Below are 22,298 nucleotides of genomic sequence, written 5' to 3' on the forward strand. Positions count from 1 at the left end.
GGGTCTCATTTAAGGGTATGAACAAAGGACCTATGTGGTCAGTTTGATTGGAGGACTTTAAGGAATCTGGATGTGGACCTTGGTTTCTGATCCCCCACTCTGTACATCAATCATCTGCTGTATCAAAACAAACTGCAACCTGTTGTAGTGTACATTAGTAAAAAAAAATGAAGGCAACGTGATTAAGGCAGAACTGCCAATATTAGCTTAATTATGAAAACAATAAGCTGGATTGTAACCTGATCTCTCAAAGGCAGGGTTGGCTTGACATCCTTGTGAAGTGATTTCTTTTTTGATGCTTTGACCACACACTAAAATGTGGTTTTATATGATAATGATAAAATAAGCAATAACCATCTGCCCAGACTGATTTCACAACATTTTAGTGCTTCCACTGAGATGAAGCATTGTGCAACCGTGTCTCTTCTGAGAACGTGGCAGGACTGTTGAGTGTGTAAACAGGTGACATCCACTCACTGTGAAGGCTGGATCAACACTCCTCCTCCCCCGTTTCTCCTCAGCCCCCTGCTTTCCGCTGTTCAACCTTTGACCCCTGTGCAACCTCTGCACCCCCCCAGTGCGGTGACACCGCTGAACCCTCCATCCTCTCCTTCATTCCGCTTGCCTCCCTCCTCTCCCTCCCCACTCCTCCAACCTGCTTGTACACTAATGCTCTTATCATGCTTCATTTCACTCTTAGCTTCGTTATCCACCTCTTTCAAGTTAAATGAGTGAGGGAAGAGGCATATTAAGGGGCGGGACTTGTGTACCCACACATACATTGCTCTATTGTGCCTCTTTTTCTTATTTGCAGTGAGGTGAACCTCTTGCTTATTTGATGCCAGTGCAAGTGTAGGTGGACAAAATGAGATTGTTGTTGCACAGAACACGGACCTTAAGGATAATAAGGATTGTAACTACTCTTTGATGGGATCTCTTCATAGCCAGTAGCCTATGGGCAAAAAAAAAAAAAAAAAAGAAGTAAATTTGTTCTAGAGCTTGTCCACACACATACACACACGCAGCATCCTGTTGCCTATTCTCAAACACACTCTTTCTGCATAACTGTTGCTATACACAATGGGCTAGTTGTCTGGACCATGAGGTAAGGTGTGTGTGTGCCATTTGATTCTGGTAGGGAGGGCAAACCAATCTGTATGGTGTGTGTGTGTGTGTGTGTGTGTGTGTGTGTGTGTGTGTGTGTGTAATAAAGTAGGCCTGAAGGACAGAAACTACAGACTGTAAGGCACTGCATCTTATGATAAGGCTCCACCTCAAAATCACACAGACACACACAATGTCCCCCCCTACATTATCTCAGAACGGAATTTTCCGTGGGTTGAGTCTGACTGTGAACCCATTCACAAAACTGACTCAAAGTAGTCAAATGGAGGACAAAACTGCATTTACAAACACACACATTTTATGTACAGACAGTCGGGCTCGTCCTTCTTTTTTTTCATCTATCTTTCTCACTTCTTCCCTCTCTGTTACGTTCCCACACTTTCCTTTGTGTTTACAAGTAGTTTCACAGCCCAATTTGGAGAACAGGTGTATCACACTCTGCTTTAGTTTCGCAGGATTTCTTTTCTTTTTCTTGTCATAAGGCTCCTGCTTCTGTGTGGTTTGCGTGACACTTTTAAGGAGTTCAACTATTATGTTTCTATTTAGGAGCTGGAGTTCACTGGCACTGAATTCCTTCAGCTTTTCATTCAGCTCTTATCTGCCTGTTATACTTTTCCCGTCTCACTTTACTGAGCCCGGGTGCATGTGTCTGCTTTAGGTGTGCAAGGGAACATTTTGTCTTTCCAGGAAACGAGGGATGTTGAAGATTGCAGTTTTTTACGATTACCAGAAGATTAAATGCCTGTGCATCGACATATTGATGAAGATTACGTGTCATTACAAGTTAATGCTCTATGATGTTAAAACTGATCAGCCAGGATCTGTTACTAGATATTCAGTTGAAAGTACAGCCCCTTTACGTGAAATGCTGTAACACTTATTGTGACTTTAAGCTATGGTTGTGCCTGAGACGCAAGCAATGTCTACAATAAAAAGTCAAAAATCTTTCTAACGCTCTCTTGAGAGTGTGAAAAGAAGACCTCAAGGAAAAGAAGCTGTTTAAACACTGCCTGTGGCCTCACCTGTCATACTTCCCATCAACTGTCATTTTGTCTCTGTCTAGATTCTAAGCGTAAATTCAGACCTCACATAGCCTGTCACAAAAGTTTCTGCAAACAAAGATGTGCTGCAATCTGCAGTTTATAGAAAATCACACATCAGTAATGGTGTGAAGTGGCAAGTCAAGTGTCTCAATTCTGTTTTTCATGGAATGTTTGTTTCTTGTCCCTCATCTCTCAAAAATCACCAAGTACATCAGAAAGGAGCCCCTCAAAACAGTTAGTAAAACTCACCTGTGGCTAATTATTTTGTAGTCTAGTATGTGCTGCATTCATTATGAAAATAAGCAAAGATGCCTAAAAATAAAACAAGATTAACTCCCAATAATAGGCCTCATGAAATTGGAGCCGACCAATCGGAGAAGAGGCGTTGGCCTCCTTACTGTTTTTACAAGACAAGGCACCCTCTTTCAATTCTAAAGTTTTTCATAACAGAACAGAGTAAAACAATCATCTGGTCCTTACAAGATCTTAGATTTATATAATAATAATAACCTCAGATGAACAGCTGAATGCCATATTGTCAAAGTCAAAACATTGAAGCAGTGTGTGAATTTCTAAGTACATCCTTTCTACTTTCATAGACATTAAGAGTGTAGGCAGCCAGCAGGTTTTGCTAATCATTCATTCATTTACTTCCAAGTATGACCATCTCCTAAAAAGCAGAAGGAAGTTGTATTCACTGTTTACTGGAGCCGTGGCGGTAAGAAATCTAGTTGTAACTTTTCACACGCCAGCTTTGCAAATGAAATGGCAAACAAAATTGTACGGTGGCAGAGAGAGCTTCATGTTCTGCAGCCAAAGAAAACACATGCAAATACAGCAGCCGACCTTGTAAAGGCAATGTGGCGAGGAATAAGGTTCTGCTGCGTGGCCACAGGTTTTTAATATGCAGGGATGAGATAGTTAGGCTTTGGCCGCACGTTACGAAAACATGTGAGATCAAACAGCTTGAAGAAGAAGAAGCATTTCCCTGTGACTACTTTTTGTTGAGTTTCAAACTGTGTATTTTAGGCATCACTGTATTTAAGTATTTTTTACTTTTATTGATGACACGTGCTTAACAACAACAGATTGCAGGTAACAAGCTTAAGTAGAGGAACTAGCTGCAATAGAGAAGGAGTAAGATTTTCTCCTGGTTTTCTATTTCGTTTTCTATGCAACGCACAGTTGTAGCAGGTTATCAAAATCCATGTTGGTGCCTCAGTACAGCTGGAGTGTGCTGTGTGCCACGCCACCCTCGGTGTCAATGTTTACAGAGCGTTACCACTTAGTAGTGTGGACACTGTTACATTGTTATAGTTATTATCCTTGGTGTGGAAGGCCCTTTTTTCCTGGCCATCCTTGCAAACAGCTCGTACTTGTTCAGTCTGTTTCTAACTCTCGTGTCACGAACTGTAACATTTAGTTTTTTTGTGATTTCACTGATCATTGCACGGTCTGACCTTGGGGTGAACTCGCTGGGACGTCCACTCCTGAGAAGACTGACTGCTGTCGCTAACGCTTTCCTCTTGTGAATGGAAGGGAATCTTTCTCACGGCAGAATGATGGACCCCAAATTGTTTGGAAATGGCCTTAGAAACCCTTCCCAGATTGATGGGCAGCACTGAGATGCCGCTCTGAGACCATTGCTGATGTCTTTACTCCTTGGCAGTTAACACATGCCTGAATTCTCCAGAGCAGCAAACTGCCAAAGTTTCTGCTTTTGTAGAGGTGCTCACACTTACTGATGATCAGTTAATTAAGTGAATGTGATTATCAGGACTTTATCAGGCTGCTCGTCAAATGCATTCATATTGAAGCAGTAAGGGTGCATTTTGTTTTTACACACTGCCTCTGCATTTTGGTTTAGTTTTTATGGAAAAAGTAATGACATTGTGTAATATGTCACGTGTTTATGTTCATGCCAGGTTATATTTACCTCATTTTAAGACTTGAAGAGATTTTCTACTAAGTCCTGATACTCAACACCTCAGAATTGGAAGAGGGTGGGCTTTCTTTTTCACATGACTGTCCATCAACACAATTATTTTGTGGTACTATTCCATATGTAATGTCACCACACGCTGTCAGCGAAGGTGGCGCCGCCGCCTCAGATGTTATGATAATGCAGCAGTACAAACACCTGGACTTTAAACCAAAGCCTGTAAAATGATCCCAGTAAATCAGTTTAGATTTGGGCAGAAGCTAATTTAGTCTGCTCTCTTATTTCATCCACATCCTACTTCCATTCTATCACATGATTGTTGGGTTTGTTTCCCAGTATTAGGAGAAATGACAGTCATTCATGTTGACGTTACAGTGGTTACTGGTAAGTGGCCAGATAATAAGCATCTGCAGTGTGGTTAACAGTCATATGCATGACTGTTTTTCTTTAGTCTACAAGTTTTTCAGCTTCTTTAAATCTTTTTCTCGTATCTGTCTCCCCGTGCCTTCCTCCTTTTTTCGTCTCTATGACCTTGGCAGTGATGTAGCACCTAAACACACTGCAGCTCGTCTGCCACTGGTTAATGACAGGCCACATGACTAGAAGTAGAGTGTCAGCTGACCAAATTCTAGGCAAAAGGGGAAACTTCTTTCAAAAGAGTGGGGAAAAAAAGCGTTGGACCTGTGTGTGGTAGGAGGGCAGAGAGGCTCGCTTTTTGTGCTGAGTCATTTTGTTAATCAGAAAGGGGACACTGGGATTGGTTGACAATAGTTACAGGACACGAGGTGACAGCGTGAACGAGGAAGTGTTACAACAGATCGGAGCCAAATGTTTAATTGTTAAGCAGAACACCAAACATCACACAGTTTAATACTTCTGTCCCCCCACACACACGTTTATCTACCTGCATTCAAGTTTGTGACACCCTGTGGTGTTTGCTCCCTCGGCTGAGACGTTGGTATAAGGATCTCTTCTGTTGTCTTTTAGATGTGGTCCTGATTGTTTCTGGGTTTTGAAACAATTTTTAGTACTTTTTTTGCACTGCGCTTTTAGATTGAAACAACTGAAGAAAAAACACACTCATAAATGGAAAGAAGGCAAAATTGCAGGATCTCCCAGAGAATTCTGTTGCAGAAGCATCAACACACACGCAAACTCAGATAGATACTCTTATCCGAGGTGATGCCGACTCTGATGAAGGTGAGGTGTACCTTCTGCTGAAAGGATTCTCATGAGAAACAGACACTTTGTCCTGCTGTGGCCCGGCAATGACTCCAATGTGTCCTGCAGGGTTCACACACATGTCAGAACCTTTCTGTTGTGTTTATGTTTCCAATAAGAGGAGAAGGGGATTTAAAGTTTACAGACAATACATTGCAGTTCTCCCCCACCTGTGGCATTGTTTTAGTGTCCCTGACATCAGTGTTGAACTATTCCTATACAAATATTGAATGTTTTCGGTGACACCGTGCATCATGTGTACCGAGGTGAAGGCAGAGCCGTGCGAGATTCTCCTCCATCCATCTCAGTGACCGTTGCAAAGCTGTTTGTGTACAGCTATGGTTCAACGGAAGACCTGCAGGACCAGTTCCTCGTCTCTGTCTCTGTTAACATTGAGCTGACGGTTATCTTCCCTCCGCTGTGGGATGTTCGCTGAATGACTTCATGCTTTTATGACAGAATCTATGTCATGGTCTTTGTTTTGTAACTTTATCATGGAAGCTTTTTCCGTCCAACCTTTGTTTAATCGCACCCCTACTTTCTCTTAATTGGAAAAAAAGAAAAAAAACTTTTCTTTCACCATCTCTCGCACATTTGGCTCTTTTAAAGAGAGGGATTTTAAACATGTTTAACAGTTTTATTAGAGGTTGTGTTGCCAGGACGAAAGTGTTGCAGAGCATCGCACTGCAACAAAACAATCACAGTATTTTTCAGTTGACTCTCCCTGTCATTGCTGTTAATGTTGTGGCAGTGGCAGTTAATATACTTCTCCCCCTGTCAGCATCTATAATTGTCCTTTATAAAAAATACATTAGGGATGAAAATAGCATGTTATCAGTTTCAATAACAGTCTTGTTGATAAATACATTTTATTGTCTATGCTCATCCACGCACCAAGGAAACACATGGTAGGACCTTTGTAAACTTATGTAAACGCTCAATTGTTGGCCTTGAAATAAATTATTACTCGTTGAGTTGTTTGTATCTTTTTTTTTTTTTTTTTTCACCTTTAAAAAAAAAAAGTGTTGTCATGGGCTCAGTTTGGTTCTGGGTTAGGAACCATTTATGATGATGTGACCAAAAGAAGGCCATTTGGACTTTGTACATTATATTGATCTGAGCAAATAAACTCTGCTTGACATAATGTGTATGCGCAGGCAATTGCTTGTGGGATACAGTGTGCTGGCCATAAAGTCATCCTGGTGTTTCAATCCCTTTCCCCCACTTTTAAAATAGGTTTATGGTTCTGTATGGCCTTCACTCCCACCTTTTTTACACACCGCAGGAGAACAATTTCCCCATCTGAAAACTTTGGACTGGCTATCTACACACACTGTGTGCGTGTGTGTGTGTGTGTGTGTGTGTGTTTGTGTGTGTGTATGAGAGTGTGCTGCCAAAAAGGAGAAAATCGGTGATTGCATGTCCTTCATTAACAGAGTTGTTGGTTAATGTGTCACTTGTACAATGGCGATAGCACACACACACTTGCACGCGCTTACATCGGAGTAGAGTGGCACCCCATTTGATTGCAGCGCAGACCCCGTTCTCTCTCTTTTGTGTCCTTCTTACTCTCTCTGTGTTTCTGGCAAATATGACTGGAATGTGACAACTTTAGTCTGGATTGCATTATCCTTATCTTTGATGTGTTTACCAGTGTGTTGCCACTGAAGTCACAAGTGAAACTAATCATGATACTCACTGAAGTGTAGTGTGCCCATGAACACCCTGATTGACGAAATATGTGGCAAAAATCCGAGATATATATTAGACTTTGGCAGGTTAGCTTACAAAACAATCACACTTAAAGTAATTTGAAATCCATCCTTCAACAGAGCCATCCAAATATGCCTGTGGCCTGAACGGAATTTCCCCTGATTTCAGACATACTGTTTTAATATTAATAAGCTCTCCTTTTAACAAATATCTAAATGTAAATAGAAATCAAATGATTTTCAAATGATTTCAGTTGGGTGTTTAATGCATTTTAATGCATTGTTGTGAAACAGTAAAGCGAAAATACAAATCCTCCTATCTAATAAGCACACCATCATACTAACTGCACTCATGTGCCAAATCCTGACAATGGACCTGGATGCAAAAAAGCAGACAAAACCAACTCAATGACTGAAATAAATATGCATTATGATCAGAAACTTTGTAAATCAATGGACGATTAAGCATTCTCTGACATTCTCTATCATTCTCTATCATGCCAAATCGTGGCTGTTTGGGTTGTTGTGGCATGTCTATCTTTTGCTTCATTTTTCAATAATCCCAGTTTGGACTGCACTGCTTGTCTTTTTCCCTTTCTATTTTCATTCTTCCTAAATTTCATACATAGTGCACTAAACTCCTCATTGTTTTTTCTCAATAGCTCATGCACATTGCTATGACTGGAATATCTTTACAACTGTTAGATGGTTTGCTGTATATCAAGAATGACCTGAATCTGAAATTTAACATGACAAAAAAAACTTAATTTGCAAGCGCTAACAGTCTTAACTTCAGAGAGAAACGGGGTGATTATCGCTCTCTTCAAACACAGGCTAATGCTTTTTCCATGACTGTTGTCAATCATTTCAGTTCGTCACACCCTCTGCCCTTTTATCCCTTCCCTTCCCTTTTTTTTTCTGACTCCTTATCATGTAAGCAAGCCTGAAGGAGGGAGAATAAAGTTGGGGGGGTTACCTGTACTGAGTGGCCCCACCTCTCCTCATGGGGCCATTGAGAATGAGTAAACACTAAACCACCTCCGCACTCTGCATGTCTCACTGCCGCAGCCTGTCAACACTAAACGTGTGTGAATGGATAGAGACAGAACGCTTTAGACAGGTGTGAAACGACTGCCAAAAGCAAAACACTGACTGCTTCTCCTCGGCCTGTTCATCAACATCTGGGATACAGGTAAAGTGTTAATGTCAACCTTGAAGTGTTTCTGTCTCTTTGAAAGTGTCTTTACTTGAAAGCACAACTTGTTTCACTCACTTTAAAACTAGCTTTTTCTCGGTGAGCCGCTCTTTTTCCAAACAGTTTTTTCTCAGCTATAATGTCAAGTTTTCCTTCACAATGTAGCTAAACGACAGCTATCTTTATCAAAGATGACCTCGATTTGTTCCAGTAATTTGCGCCTCTGACCCTTGACCCCTTTAAGTCATCTGTTTGGTCCCTTCCTTTTTCTATGGTGGAAATTCATCTTCTTGCTTTGTGTGAGCAGTTTACCAGACTTACCTGTTTCACCACTTCAATAAAGCCAGACTGATTGGAGAAAGCCAACGCCGGCACTCAAACCAGTCAGTGATAGGAATGGGGATCTTAGATGCCCTTATAATGCAACCAGTGGAACCAGTGGAGTGGCATGAGACTGCGTGTGTGTTCAAGGTGGGGGATTTTAAAAAAAGGCTTCGGAGAAGCTGTTATTATCAGCTAAAGACTTCCGGGTTCTTCGTCATATAATATGTGGACTTTTTCCCTCAGTGAGGTGAGCTGTTTGTTTTATGTGTGTGTGTGTGTGTGTGTGTGTGTGTGTGTGTGTGTGTGTGTGTGTGTGTATGTGATCAAGATCTGGACCATTTCTCTAAGGTTTTATTTAATGTTGAAAAGGCAGTGATGTGCAACAGTATGAGCTGGATTTTTAGGATTCGTTCACTTGTTTCAAGGACATGTTTAAAGCAGAGAAAGCGTATGAGCCAATGGCTGAAGTTGCTTCTTTGCTGTGTTTGTCAACAGGGTGGGCCAGAATGTGTGCAAAGGTTAGCTTTTGAGAAAGCCTGTGAAGTAAGTAGGAATATGAAAGATGCTAAAAACAAAAGTCACAGGGTTCTGTTCTGCTTTTGATGAGTGTTTATTCCCATTTCTCAAGCTTGTCATTAATCCATCAAAAACTTATCTCTGTTCCTCAAAATTGTACATTCATAAGTTTATGTCGTGGAAAAAAACAAATGAAAGAAGAATAGATTCGGTATGACTCTGCACCTTTTTCCTCATTCAGTAAATGTGGATCGACGGCTAATTTAGCTCCATCCATATCTAGCTAATGCAAGCTGTGACAACAAGTTACTTTTGGGTGTTCCCCCAGCCAGGCAAGCTGGTGTGGGCAGCTTGTGGCCGTTCACTCAGGCTAAGCCTGGTTTAGTGGATACTCACGTACTTGGCCCAGTTATCTGGGCCAGTCTTAGTTAGCCACAAGTGTGTTGTGTTAACTTCTCAATTCATCAGTTCCTCCAAACCCATGCGAAATAGCTGTACAGCTCCACTCTGCGAGTCGTTGGAATTAGTTCCTCAGGTCTTTCATGTGGCTTCTGATCTTGCCTTTCTAAGACTGTAGTTGATGCTCTGTTATATTCAAAGCAGAAATCCTCAGCTGTTGTGTTGGTGGTTGAATTACAAGTTCAATTTTATTTTGAGACTTGATTTTAGCTGAGGGGGACTTACAGTTTTGCTTGATCACCACTGATACTGAGAGCATGATTTGAGGGCATCATTTCATCTTCCGCCTGAGATGAGGATATCTGAAAAATAACTACCCTTTTCACGAGTGTGACACGGTCAACGTCAGGAGTGGTTGTTTGAAACAATGTCCACTGTGGCCTTGAGCAAGCTAGCTGAGGAATGTGTTTGTCTAAGGAAGCAAAGCTCCTAAAGCTAAAGCGGCTCTTCTGATTAGTGATGACTATGTAGCCGGATGAGAAACTCCTCTGTTTATAACTGTTTCGTTGAGTATATTAAATGTAACTCTCTATGATGTTCATGGAGGTTTTTTTTCTAAAATTGTTTCAAGTCCTTGCATTTGAGACAGATTGTAGTGTCGTGAGTGACATTTGAGATAAATGTGAAGGTCCTGGAGGCAGTCTGGACTGTGTGTGTATGTGTATAGTGCGATGGTGGTGGGGGGGGTGGGGGGTTGCTCAGATTAAATGAACTGGAATCATCCCTCTGTGTTGAAGTTCGTAATGGGCTAAAGGCAGTCACTTACACACTCTGTCTGACCTGAAATTCTCAAGGCCAGTTTCACTTTGAAGGGCTTTCGAGCACTGAAGGAGGCCCCAACATTTGGTACCCCTCCTCTCTTCATCTTCTTTCCAGCCACCCCCTCTACACACACACACACTATCTCTCCACTACTTGATTTCATCCCCTCATTCCCCTTTCCTTCTCTCCCCCTCCCTCCTATTCGTCTTTGAGCTTGGGTGAGCCAGAGGAATGATGGTGACAGGTACACAGATGGGAGGAAAGAAAAAAAAGACGAAAACTGAAGAGAAGGAAGCAAATGAGAACAGAAGTAGGGACAAAAATTAAGAGGTTCAGACTTTTGGAAAACATGCTGTGGATTCAACTGTAAAAAATGTAATTGTGACTTGATTCTCTTCTAATCATGCTGCAGTCAAAGTGCTTACAGTCGACGTCCATTACACGGGGAGCTTGTGTGGCTTTAGAGGTTAGCAACACTGCTCGCTTCTCTCTTGTCAAGTTCGCTGTTGTATTCGCTTGCAGCTTACTTTAATATTGTACAGTCTGTGCGCAAAGGACAACAGGATGTTCTACTGTTTACTTTATGTTCGGTGGAGTTATAAACAGGATTCATTATCCTGCTGGGTTTCTTCAAGGATAAATGATTACTTTTTTGAGCAAGTCGCTCTTTAAGATGACTTAAAGAGCGAAAGAGTTAGATATTCATCAGTTTGTAAGAGCTTCCAGGAAAACAAAGTGGAACCTGAGCAGCATGGTGTGATGTGCGAGGTCGTGTCACTGTGCAGAAATAAACAGCAGGACCTCTGGTCTTGTGACATGCTACTCATTTACTTATATGGATGACTTGTCATGGTCAGTCATACAGCCTCCTAAGCCAAGATACTGATTAGCATTGCTGTTTTATTGCTGAGTGTATTCCTGATTATTCATTGTTTTGCCCATGTAGCAGATTCCAGTATGTCTCTCTGCGTGTGACCCTGGCCTTAATAGGGACCTAGCTTATCAGAGGTATCCAACAAAGTCGAAGAGGCATTATCTATTCTCCCCACTGTTGTGTGATTACCGAGATTCAGCACTGAGTGATTGTGTCCCAGCTTAAACACAGCGTCAATGGGCGATACAGTGCTAACCATGAAAAGTAGACATTCATCATGATCAAAGACCAATCATAATCAATGCCTGAGCTTGACCATGACAGATACTATCACTTTATAATTGGTTTAAAAGATCAATCTGACCACATTCTTTTCGTCTTATTCTTAAAAAAAAATCCCCTTAAAAGATTCAACCAGATTCAACAATGATCCCATTGTGCCTTAGACCTCCATTAGCGTGTCAACACTGCTAAAAATACAATATATCGCTACAAAGAACATCACAACTGAAGGTTATTTAGAATCAGTCTATTTTTGTTTGCAACAACGTAACATTGTTAACAACTATAGCTGATTTAAGACGTAATGTACCCCTTTTTTTAAAGATATATATGTCCACATTTTAAATGTTTATAACAAAAAGAAAGAAAAGTTTGAGTGTTAGAAACAGCGATCATATGTAATAAAGCCAGCCTTATCCCTTTATGCTTTGTGACATTTTATTCATGGTTTGAATTCAACCTAAACCCACCTGAAGAAGTAAGTGCGAGTGGAATAAGCAGCGTCTGAGCAGGCGTTTAGAGGACAAGTCCAATGATTAAAGGGGCAAAATCTTTTTTGTCCATCTTTCCTGTCTTGTGTGGGGTTTAACATTAACTGCTGGCCTGATGGTTCTGCTGTGCAGTCACCAGAACACTTGAACCTTCTGGGGCGTATCTGAGTTCTGACTGGCTCCTGCTAATGATGGACAGTTAATCTTTGATTCGGATTGACCTCCTTGGCTCAGACAAAAGCCTCACAGAGTGTCGACCTCATCCTTCCTCACTCTTTGTGGTCTTACGACTGTTGGGTCAAATGACTTTACAATGGTAATTACTTTGGAATTAAACCCTGAAAACATTGCAGGTTGTCCAATAGAATGGACACGCACACAAACATACAAAATTAGCGTCTCTAAAAGTGTTCCATCACAACTACAGATATTCCCCTTTTCTCATTTTAAAAGCTCCGATTATCCACACACAGACTCAGTCTGGTTAACGGCTGAACACACCACCTCCTCTAACATCCTCCCTTTTTTTCTGTTATGCAATGTATACATCATAATTATATGTTTTCATACCATAATATACTAAAGTTTAGAACTGGGAAATTGTGCTTTGGGCTCTTGTCTGGACATGGACTCCTTGGAAGAAGAGATCTTGTACCTACAGCCTTACTGTTTGAATAAAGGGCAATTAGAAATAAAAGTATGAATTAGCAGTACTCACAAAACCAGTAATATCCAGTTTATGGTTTTCAGTCATAATTGTTTTGTAATCAAATGGCATAATCTTGGTTACATGTAATCCATTACCCAGCCCTGATCTTCATGCCAAGTTTCTTCTTGCATGTTTGCTTGTTTTTTGGTGTGCGAGTTGGTTTCAATAGCGGCTGAGAGTAAATGTACCATTGATCACACTCTTTCCTCTTCCCTCCACGTCTTTTCTTGCTTTTCTCAGAGCAGTTTGGGGAGAGAGTTTTCAGACAGAAACTCTTCACAGAGTGGGCGCTCGTCTCTCATTTGGCCTTCCTTTCCCTCTATCTGCTCTCTTGACTGCCCAGGAAGGTGTGTGTTGTTTGCTTTAGTTAAGCTGTGCTCGGAGCACGTTCACCGTTGTTATGTACAAAAAACACACACGGACTGCTGAAAACACACGCACACTTACACACGGAGTCATGTGCTGACACGACATAAATCACCTCGGTGGTTTCTCCCAGTCTGAATATCCAAATGTCCTTTCGCTGTGGCACAAACACGCGGAAGTTTTCAACCCCCCCACTTTGAACGTTTCCTGCTCTTTACCCCCATTTCTGCATCTCTAAGCAGAAAACTCGTAGAGGCTATCAAAACTGCATTTCCCACCATACACCTCTGCATCTGCATCTACATCACCTGTTTTTTCTCATTTGGGTGAAAAAGTTAGGAATCTAATGCAGCAAATGCTTCCATGTGGATTACTTAAACTGTGAGTGAAAGCAAAGAAGTATTATCAGCACAGTTTAAAGTATTTACAGCAAGTTTTGCATTAAAATACTCAAGTATTCCTCACAGAACAGTCGAGCAGACTTTATTCATTTCTTTCTGTTATCATTGTTTACATGTTTGTTTCATGTATTCTGAAAACAAAAATCCTCCAAACACACTGCTCACAAAAGTACCTGTTTTAGCTCCACCCTCATCAGCTCTCGTGGCTGCAGCTTTGGCTCAGTGTGTGTGTGTGTGTGTGTGTGTGTGTGTGTGTAGAGGAGGCTGGACTCTGTGCTCAGTGCCCTGCTGTACCTGTCTCTCATGGAGGTGGACTTACACTCCCAGAGCAGGCGGCCAGGCAGCGGAGCGCTGTGAAGCAACAGGGGTAGCTATCCTTCTATCTGACCCACTCTCTGCTTCTGCTTCCTCTTCTCTTTCCCACCACCATCCCTCTGCTGTGACATATGTTTCTCAAGATTTTTGCCCTGCTCCAGTCTCACTTCCCCAGTTTCTCTTTGTCTTTGCTGTAGAGGGATATGTTGTCCTTGAATGTCAGCTTTCTGCGACTGGAGCCTGTGTGATGATTCTTCTTTAAGCAGTTATGTCTATGAATCTGTCTCAGATTTGAAGGATGACTTGAGCTGTGTTTGCCATTAGTGTCCCACCTGCTGTTGGTGAGTGTTTTGCGCCACAACAGCAGATCATGCCTTACAGTTTTAGGGTTGGTGTTTTCTATCCTGTTCTGCTGAGTTGTGACACTGTTGTCAGTGACTGCTGGCTGCGAATCAATCTCCTCCACGTGTCCACTTGTGTGCATACAGCTAAGATGGCGGCTTCCTTAGGCCTGTTTTCCTCAGTACACTGGATCAATGTCAGTCAGGATAACAGCTCACTGAAAGAAGCATTGTTCCTTAGTGTTGCACATGCTTAAATTTTCTTTGCTCCATAATCTGAAGTAAAGTGGAAGGTTTGATGACTTAAAAAACTCTGAGCAAGTCTGCAGATTTTTCTTAGATGCGTACTCAGTGGCTGAGTTGGTTTAACATCAGGACACTGACATAACAAATACAACACTCTTCCTCTTTCAAGCTGCAGGGAACTACACTTTATAAGGCCATGGCTCATTGGATTTTTTGAGAGAAAAGATGACATTTACCAGAAGCTGCCAGTATGTGATTATGAAATGATCCCTGAGGTCGCCAATAAAAGTGTTCTTGTCTGCTCATAAAACAATCCAGCCCCAGTTAACAGGTTGTTGATATGTGGTGAATCAGTTGCTTCTATTGATCATAAACATAACCTAATGGGCAGTCACCATGGCAATTACTGGAACACTAACTTCCTTTACTTGCTCGCTGGCTACTCCTTCCCTCCTGAGTTCATAACCTTTGACCTGGTGAACTCTGTGTATGGGCTCTGATTATGTTTAACTCGACAACTGCTGACTTTTCCTGTTATTCTCCAACAAAAGAGGTCAAAATCACAGCAGAGGAATCACATCGAAGTGCTCATAACTTTCTATCACTGCTTTTTTTTTTTTTTTTTTACTAGGTGAGACATCATCTGTAAATCTTTATGTCCTCTGTGAACAAAGGCTGTGATTTGTGTTCACCAAAGTTAATTATCTACCTGGTTGTGCCTCAGGTTTCCTCCTAACCTTTTTCACTCACACAGAAACATGATTGCATGAATCTCCTAAATGCACAAAGGCAAAGTTTTCTTGCAGTTGGAGATTGCAAAGTTGCAAACGTTTTTTAATTTTTATTTTCTTTTCCTTCTTGTCCCCGAAAATGTTATCTTTGCCTTTTTATGTTGCATTGCACCCCTGCTCTCTTTCCTGTTATCTTCAATTTGTGGTAACACTCTTTTACAGACACTTAGGTGCCAGATACACTCTCATATCTTTAATTTTCACTTCACTTCTCTCACAGTCAGCACTGAGGAAGTTAGAAGGATCTCCAAGTGGTCAAAAGCAGGAAGCGTGTCAGCCGACACTGAGAAAAAAGGTTTTGACACACAAAACAAAAATCACCAGTAAATCTTTTTTGGTGTGTAATCCTTAGCCTGCAGAATGTTTTAACCTCAAAGTGTTACGTAGCTCAGTTATTATCCCCTAGCAGAACTCCCGAAGTGAATATTTTCCTCCCTTTGTCATCACATTGGAAAGATAGGGCTGATAAGATGTGGAGTCATGTTAGCACTTCACATGATTGGAGGAACAGTGAGAGGACACGTCGAGCTGAGAAGTAAATCTACACAGACACAAATTATGACACGGGTGTTACAATGTGGCGAGCTACTGGGACACTGTAGACTGATGCTTTTTTGGGGGAGGTTTTTCACGCAGTAAAGGGAACGACAGCCGATTTCGGAGCAGAACACCTTTACATACATTCCGTGTTACCTGTTTGTGGTGTGTTGATGAACAGAAAATGTGTTTATGTAACCTGAGGTCTTCTGGACCTCCATCAGCTGCCTGATAAAGACGGAGGAGGAAACAGCCGCTTGTGTTTCCTCACGCTTGGCTTTTGCCCTGCTTTGACCTTTGTGTCAAAACAGTTGAAATGGTTCGCATCAACCAGGAATATCATGTTTAAATTTATCCCATTTAGGATTTTATTTTTCTTATCTATTAAAAAGGTCTCCCTTTTTCCCCCCCATCAAACTGATGTTTGTGTAGTTGCTTTGTGGTAATTCTAAGCCCTCCCGCCTTGGGGGAACTAGCAAATGAACAGGTGCATGTGTGTGTGTGTGGGAGAGTGTGATGTTGGGTCAGGTCAAATGAGTGTGCACGTTACCATGGTTGCTTGGCTCTGTCGTGTTTCACCTTGGTTGATGGCCTCGCCTACCTCCGTCAAAGTCCAGGCAGTCTTATGACGCACAAAACACGCAGCCTGCCTGACCAGCAAGATTTTGCTTTTTCTTTACATGCAGGACCTGCAGTCAAACCAAAAGGCGCTACTGTTGTAGATGTGGTCCGTTGCTCTGGTGCCATACACTGCAAAGAGATTTGGGGATTTAAATTGCTGTGGATTTTTCCATTCTGAATGCTGGCTGTGTTGGAAAATAAAGGAGTAAGAGGTTTATGTTTGGGAAGCCGATTTCTGATTGTTCTCTGTTGCTCTTTTAGGGCTGTGCCCCTAATGAAAGGACACACACACACAGATACACACATTAAAAGCTGCACCCACACACAGTATAACATTCATATTGATAAGAGGGTTGAAAGTCCAACACCATCTGGTGGTGTACGTGTGTGTGTGTGCGTGTGTGTGTGTGTGTGTGTGTGTGTGTGTGTAACAAGTGCACAATGCACAATACAAATCCATGTGCTCAGCTTTTTGTCACAGTATGGGGTTATATTTCATAAAGAATTCCTCATGTAGCTTAACTCCGACTTGTCTTACTTACTTCTGACAAGCACACACACACACACCCCCAAGCACACACACACTGAGCATGTGACCTGGTCATACTCAGTGAACCTTGATCTCGAGTTTTCAGGGTTTACAGCCCTTCATTCTCTCTGATAGGGGTCAGAGGTCAGCAAGGGATCTGAGGGACTCAACAAAACAAGGCTGTAAAAGCACTGATAGGGGAAGGCGCCCTAAGGATTTATAGATGCTGTATATCCATACTTGTGTTCAGGTCACATTATGTGTCTTTGCTCGTTTGTTTAGGTAATCCTGCATCCTTTGTACACCGTTAATCATTTTTCTCTACCTCGGCAAGCAGCCATTTTGTGGGCTTTTGTTGGTGAAATTTATCTTTCTGATCAATAACAATTTTTACATGTTTTTCTCTCTTTCAGTCCTCGCCTTGTCTGTCTTTACAGCAGCTATGGACAACACAGTTTAATATTGTTTGATGAACTTTTCTTTCTAATCTCTCTTCAGGCCCCAGATCTGATTGGATGGTTTTGTCAGAATGACAGCCGAAGATCCTGCTTCATCCACGACCATGAGCAATAACGCTGCCCCCTCCAAACCCTCCTCTGGTGCCTCCCACCATTCTTTCCATGGACAAATCAACATCCCAGAGGGTGTTGCGGGAGCTCCCAACGAGGCTGCACTGGTGGCCTTGATGGAGCGCACTGGCTACACTATGGTCCAGGAAAATGGTCAGCGAAAATACGGCCCCCCTCCTGGTTGGAATGGCACATCTCCTCCTCGGGGATGTGAAATATTTGTAGGCAAGATCCCACGAGACGTTTACGAGGATGAGCTGGTTCCAGTGTTTGAGTCCGTAGGACGCATCTATGAGATGCGCTTGATGATGGACTTTGATGGGAAAAACCGAGGGTATGCATTTGTGATGTACACAGAGAAACACGAGGCCAAGAGGGCCGTGCGGGAGCTGAATAACTTTGAAGTGCGGCCTGGGCGGCTGCTGGGGGTCTGCTCCTCCGTGGACAACTGCCGTCTATTCATTGGTGGTATTCCCAAGACCAAGAAGCGTGAGGAGATCATGGAGGAGGTCTCCAAGGTGACAGAGGGTGTGTTGGATGTGATAGTTTATGCCAGCGCTGCAGACAAGATGAAGAACCGTGGCTTTGCCTTTGTTGAGTACGAGTCACATCGTGCAGCCGCCATGGCTCGTAGGAAGCTGATGCCAGGCCGTATTCAGCTTTGGGGTCACCAGATCGCTGTAGACTGGGCTGAGCCAGAAATTGATGTAGATGAAGACGTGATGGAGACAGTGAAGATTCTCTACGTTAGGAATCTAATGATGGAGACCAGCGAGGAGACAATTAGACAGGTGGGGATTGCATGTATGCATGCTTTTTATGTAAAACTAGTCCTGTTGTTAAAGAGCTCAGATTACACTTACATCCTGCTTTGTAGTTTTATTTTGGAGGTGATCGAGAACAGGTTCATGCAATTGTTTTTCTTGCACTTTGCATTGCTGCATCATCTCTTGTCATATTGTGCCTGAAATGCACACTTTTAGTTCAGTGTCTTTGAAACACCCCCCCACTAAACTCTGATTGGTCAAAAAAGGACATAATAGGTGGGAACTACTCATTCTTTGTCTTGGGGATGCAAACTAAGCTACTAGGTGGACATTATACAAGTGTATAATATATACATGGTGGTGAGGATAATAGTAATAGTGGAAACTTAGACTAAAAACAAGGCACATTGGGTAGTTCAGGTACAGGGTCTTCTGTGGGGGAAAAAAAAATGAAGGCCTTTAGGTTTGAATTGTGTTATTTTACAAACTATTTATGGCACAAAAAGCTATTTCACATACGGATAGAAAGGGGGAAGTAAGATAAATATAATATCTTTAATCAATCATCCTCACAGTGTTTTGTTGACAAATTAGATGTTCGTTTTCTGTCTCTAATTTCTCAGGTTTTCAGCCAGTGGAACCCTGGATGTGTGGAGCGTGTGAAGAAAATCCGTGACTACGCTTTTGTCCACTTTACATCGCGAGAGGATGCTGTGCAGGCTAAGGACCACCTCAATGGCACAGAGATAGAAGGGTCGTGCATCGAGGTGACCCTTGCCAAGCCAGTAGATAAAGAGCAGTACTCCCGCCAGAAGGCCTCCAAGGGGGGAGTTCCTGCCACTCCAGAAGTTACTCAGCAGAACTACGTTTACCAGTGTGACCCCTACACATTGGCTTACTATGGATATCCCTACAACACCCTCATTGGACCCAACAGGGACTACTTTGTGAAAGGTTAGAGTCATTTTTTTAATGTTTTTAAAATAATCACCCACAGAAGCCAACTGTTTTTATAAAAGTTGGTGGCAGTAGAAACTCTTTGGGCTGACGTGGTGCCAAATATTTGATAATGAAATTCAAAAGATTTTATAGCGATAACAAACATTCATGCTATGTTACCTATGATTTGTAAATGTCCACAATGATGAAGATATTAATGATTTAATCTTTGATGTCAAGAATGTCACTTTACAACAGTTTTGAGGAATCTTTAACTTGATAATGGTTTATGGCTTAAAATCAGTGTTGTTTCAAAGCAAAGACAAAACAAGCTGATGGACCAATGAATGCTAATCCTATTACCTTTAATGATTGATTAAATGTGGTCTTGGGTGGGAGCAGAAAAATCTATTTGACTTTCAACAATCATTGTGTTTTGGTTTTCTCTCCAAAGGATCCCCAATGATACAGAACAATGGTAATCTCTCACATCCATATTCCTACTTATTCCTTTAATGACCAATAAGCTTTCCTGCCATGTGACAAACTTTATGTTTTCTAACACCATCCTTTTCCTGCTGTGCTGTCACCTCCCATTTCATGCTGGGTTTTTGTAAGGCTCTCACCAAAGCTCCAAACGTCCTAGAGTACCATTTCACGGTGCTATGAATTTGCATAGCTCTGGTCTACAGAATCACAACAGTGCTCAGGAATGAGAGCAAGCTTGAGCCAAAGACCTCCAAAAATAAAAACCCAGAGCAAATATTCCTGAATATTTCCACTGGCAGCTGTGCTATGCAAGCAGATGATTGTTAAATGAGTCTCCTACACAAGTTGTAATTACTTCGGGAGGAACGTTCAAAAGTTCTAAATCCGTAAAATCTTGTCTCCCTACAAAAGTTGGCCAAGTCTAAAACCACAACTCCTGTCATCATATTACTTTAACTGTATTTTAAGCAGGTACTGTGCGAGGTCGTGGTCGTGCTGCTGCAGGTAATCGTACCCCTGGGCCGCGTGGGTCGTACCTCGGAGGTTACTCTGCCGGTCGTGGCATCTACAGCCGCTACCACGAGGGCAAGACCAAGCAGTCCGAAAAGCCCTATGAACTGATGTCCAGTCTGGAACTTGCTGCCTCTGTCAACCCAGTTGGCATCAAACCCGGCACAAGTCAGTGAGACAGACATATTTGTCCATGTCCTCGCCCATCGCCAAAGTCTTTACTAAACCTCTCTCCTGTGTGGTTTGAGGAACTTTTCGTGAATCAGCATGATAGCGGTTGCTGGATGGTCATGTGAAAACAAGACTCACCTCCATCTGATTTACAGAAAAGAATAACAACATGAAACATCTGTCCTTTTCAGCATGACCAGAAAGTAGCTGTTTTATTTCATTCCTCATTCTATCTTTTTTCCATCTCGTCGAAAATTTGTCCTTTCCGGGTGTTCAGACGGAAAACAGTGCTGTGTTGAAGGAATACAAGGACTGCATTGGCCAGTGCTTCATTTAATCAAAAATAATGTACAATTAAGGAAGGCCAGTAATACGTTAAAGAGTTTGAAGGCAATCGTGACTTTCCCGTGACAAAATGACTACGCTTCCGATGTAGTAGGTCCACTAAAATGAAAGAGACAGTCGCTTTTCTTTTCCACACGGTGCTGTTACCTGTCTGAACGGGGTTGGAGTTACGTACTTCCACAATTGCACTTCACACTAACGAAGCCCCAACTTTGACTTCTGAAAGACAATTTGGCGTATCTTTTTTTTTTATTATTATTCTTAGAAAGAGCTGAATATTTGGAAAAAACTACAATGCTAGCATCGACAAAATGCTAGATTTATTTTTCTCTCTTAATTTTGCACATGAAGTTTATCGAAGTTGATCAAACATCAAAAGCTTTGTTTAGCAAATTTAAGTCAAAAATGGGGCTGACATGCAAAACTAAACACACAAACTAAAGATGATCTTGTCTTCTTTACTCTGATCACTTAAAGGAAAATGCCAGTGTTATGCGGAGTGGTAGCGTATTCACAGCAGGATTGTGACAGCAAAGTTGCGAGCATCTTGTTTTCAAAGAATCCTTCCCTGCTGTTAAATTCAATCTCTTTCTACCTTATTTCCTGCCGGTAAGCACAAGGAAATGCAGCTGCACTGGTGCGAATGCTGGGAATAAACTCTCAAGAGAATATGACAAAAAAGAAACAGAAACTGTTTCTGTGGGTGAATCATCCTCACTCATTTACACGCTTTCATATGACGCGAGACACTGGCCTTTTTCTTCAGTCTTCAACATTGTTACTAAACCTGCTAAACCAAAAATGTCTGTCAACGTCATTAAATTCAACTACCTATCCCTGCCGTCAAACTCATGCGTTTGGTGATGACGGGTCCATTTTGTAAAGGGGACTTCCGTAATGTTTTCTCTAGAAGGAAGTGGAGCTCAGCTTTGGTCCCAGTCTGTGTGGAATCACAGGATCTCCTCCAGATTGAAAGGACTTTTGTGTATGTGAAACAATGCCTGATGTTGTGTTTGCTGTGTGTGTATGTATGTGTGTGTATGTTGGAACAAGAGGGTTAATCCACAGTTGAGCACCGTCATAATCCGAATCACACCCCAACACCAGTTTGTGCAACTTACTTTTCCTTTGTTGCCCAAATTGTATTCTTCACCCCCTCTTAAGTAACGTTCTTCATTATTTCATACGCTTTTCATAGATTACCTTCTGATCTAAGCATGATTGCATGCATGTTTTTACCATGGTTGTATATGTGTGGCTTGTCTCCTGCCCTTACTCCTAACATACTCTGCTGTGGCCCAGTCTGTTATCCAGGCTTTCATTTTTGTATCTCTCTGCATGTAGTGGCATTGCCTACCCTGGGTGCCCAGTACCCAGTGTTCAACACCCCCGCTGCCAAGCTAATGGAGGAGGGAAAGGTGCACACAGTGGAGCATCTTATGAACCCTCTGGCCATGCAACACCCTGAACATACCACTGCCACAGCTGCTGCCACAGTTCTACCTGCTGTATCAACGCCTCCACCCTACCAGGTGTGTCTTATGACACAGAAATATGCTTTCTGCTGGGAAAGTCGGGGAATTTCTAGTCCCAAATGTCAGCAAGTGTTTAAGAAAGAGTTACAGAATCCCTTATGGAGCACAAAAGAATGAACGTCAAAATTAAAACAGAAATGTATCCGATTTTATTATATATTTAGTTCTTTA

The 22,298-nt window shown here is 42.0% G+C and overlaps 1 protein-coding gene across 10 annotated transcripts in view; it reads left to right on the plus strand.

Moving 5' to 3' along the window:
* rbm47 (RNA binding motif protein 47) overlaps window positions 1–22,298 on the plus strand; it is a 31,194-nt gene that overhangs the window by 5,642 nt on the left and 3,254 nt on the right. For 4 of the 10 annotated variants that reach the window (XM_075462885.1, XM_075462886.1, XM_075462884.1 and 1 more), the window contains exons 3-7: window positions 17,301–18,162; window positions 18,762–19,092; window positions 19,532–19,555; window positions 20,035–20,244; window positions 21,937–22,124. In XM_075462885.1, coding sequence (XP_075319000.1) covers window positions 17,332–18,162; window positions 18,762–19,092; window positions 19,532–19,555; window positions 20,035–20,244; window positions 21,937–22,124 — 1,584 coding nt within the window. In that variant the 5' untranslated portion in view covers window positions 17,301–17,331. Of the gene's footprint in view, window positions 1–13,693; window positions 13,790–17,300; window positions 18,163–18,761; window positions 19,093–19,531; window positions 19,556–20,034; window positions 20,245–21,936; window positions 22,125–22,298 lie in introns of those variants that run through there. The other 6 variants (XM_075462888.1, XM_075462889.1, XM_075462892.1 and 3 more) reach the window with 6 other exon arrangements.

Source organism: Odontesthes bonariensis, chromosome 4 (assembly GCF_027942865.1).
Source record: "Odontesthes bonariensis isolate fOdoBon6 chromosome 4, fOdoBon6.hap1, whole genome shotgun sequence".
Taxonomy (NCBI): Eukaryota; Metazoa; Chordata; class Actinopteri; order Atheriniformes; family Atherinopsidae; genus Odontesthes; species Odontesthes bonariensis.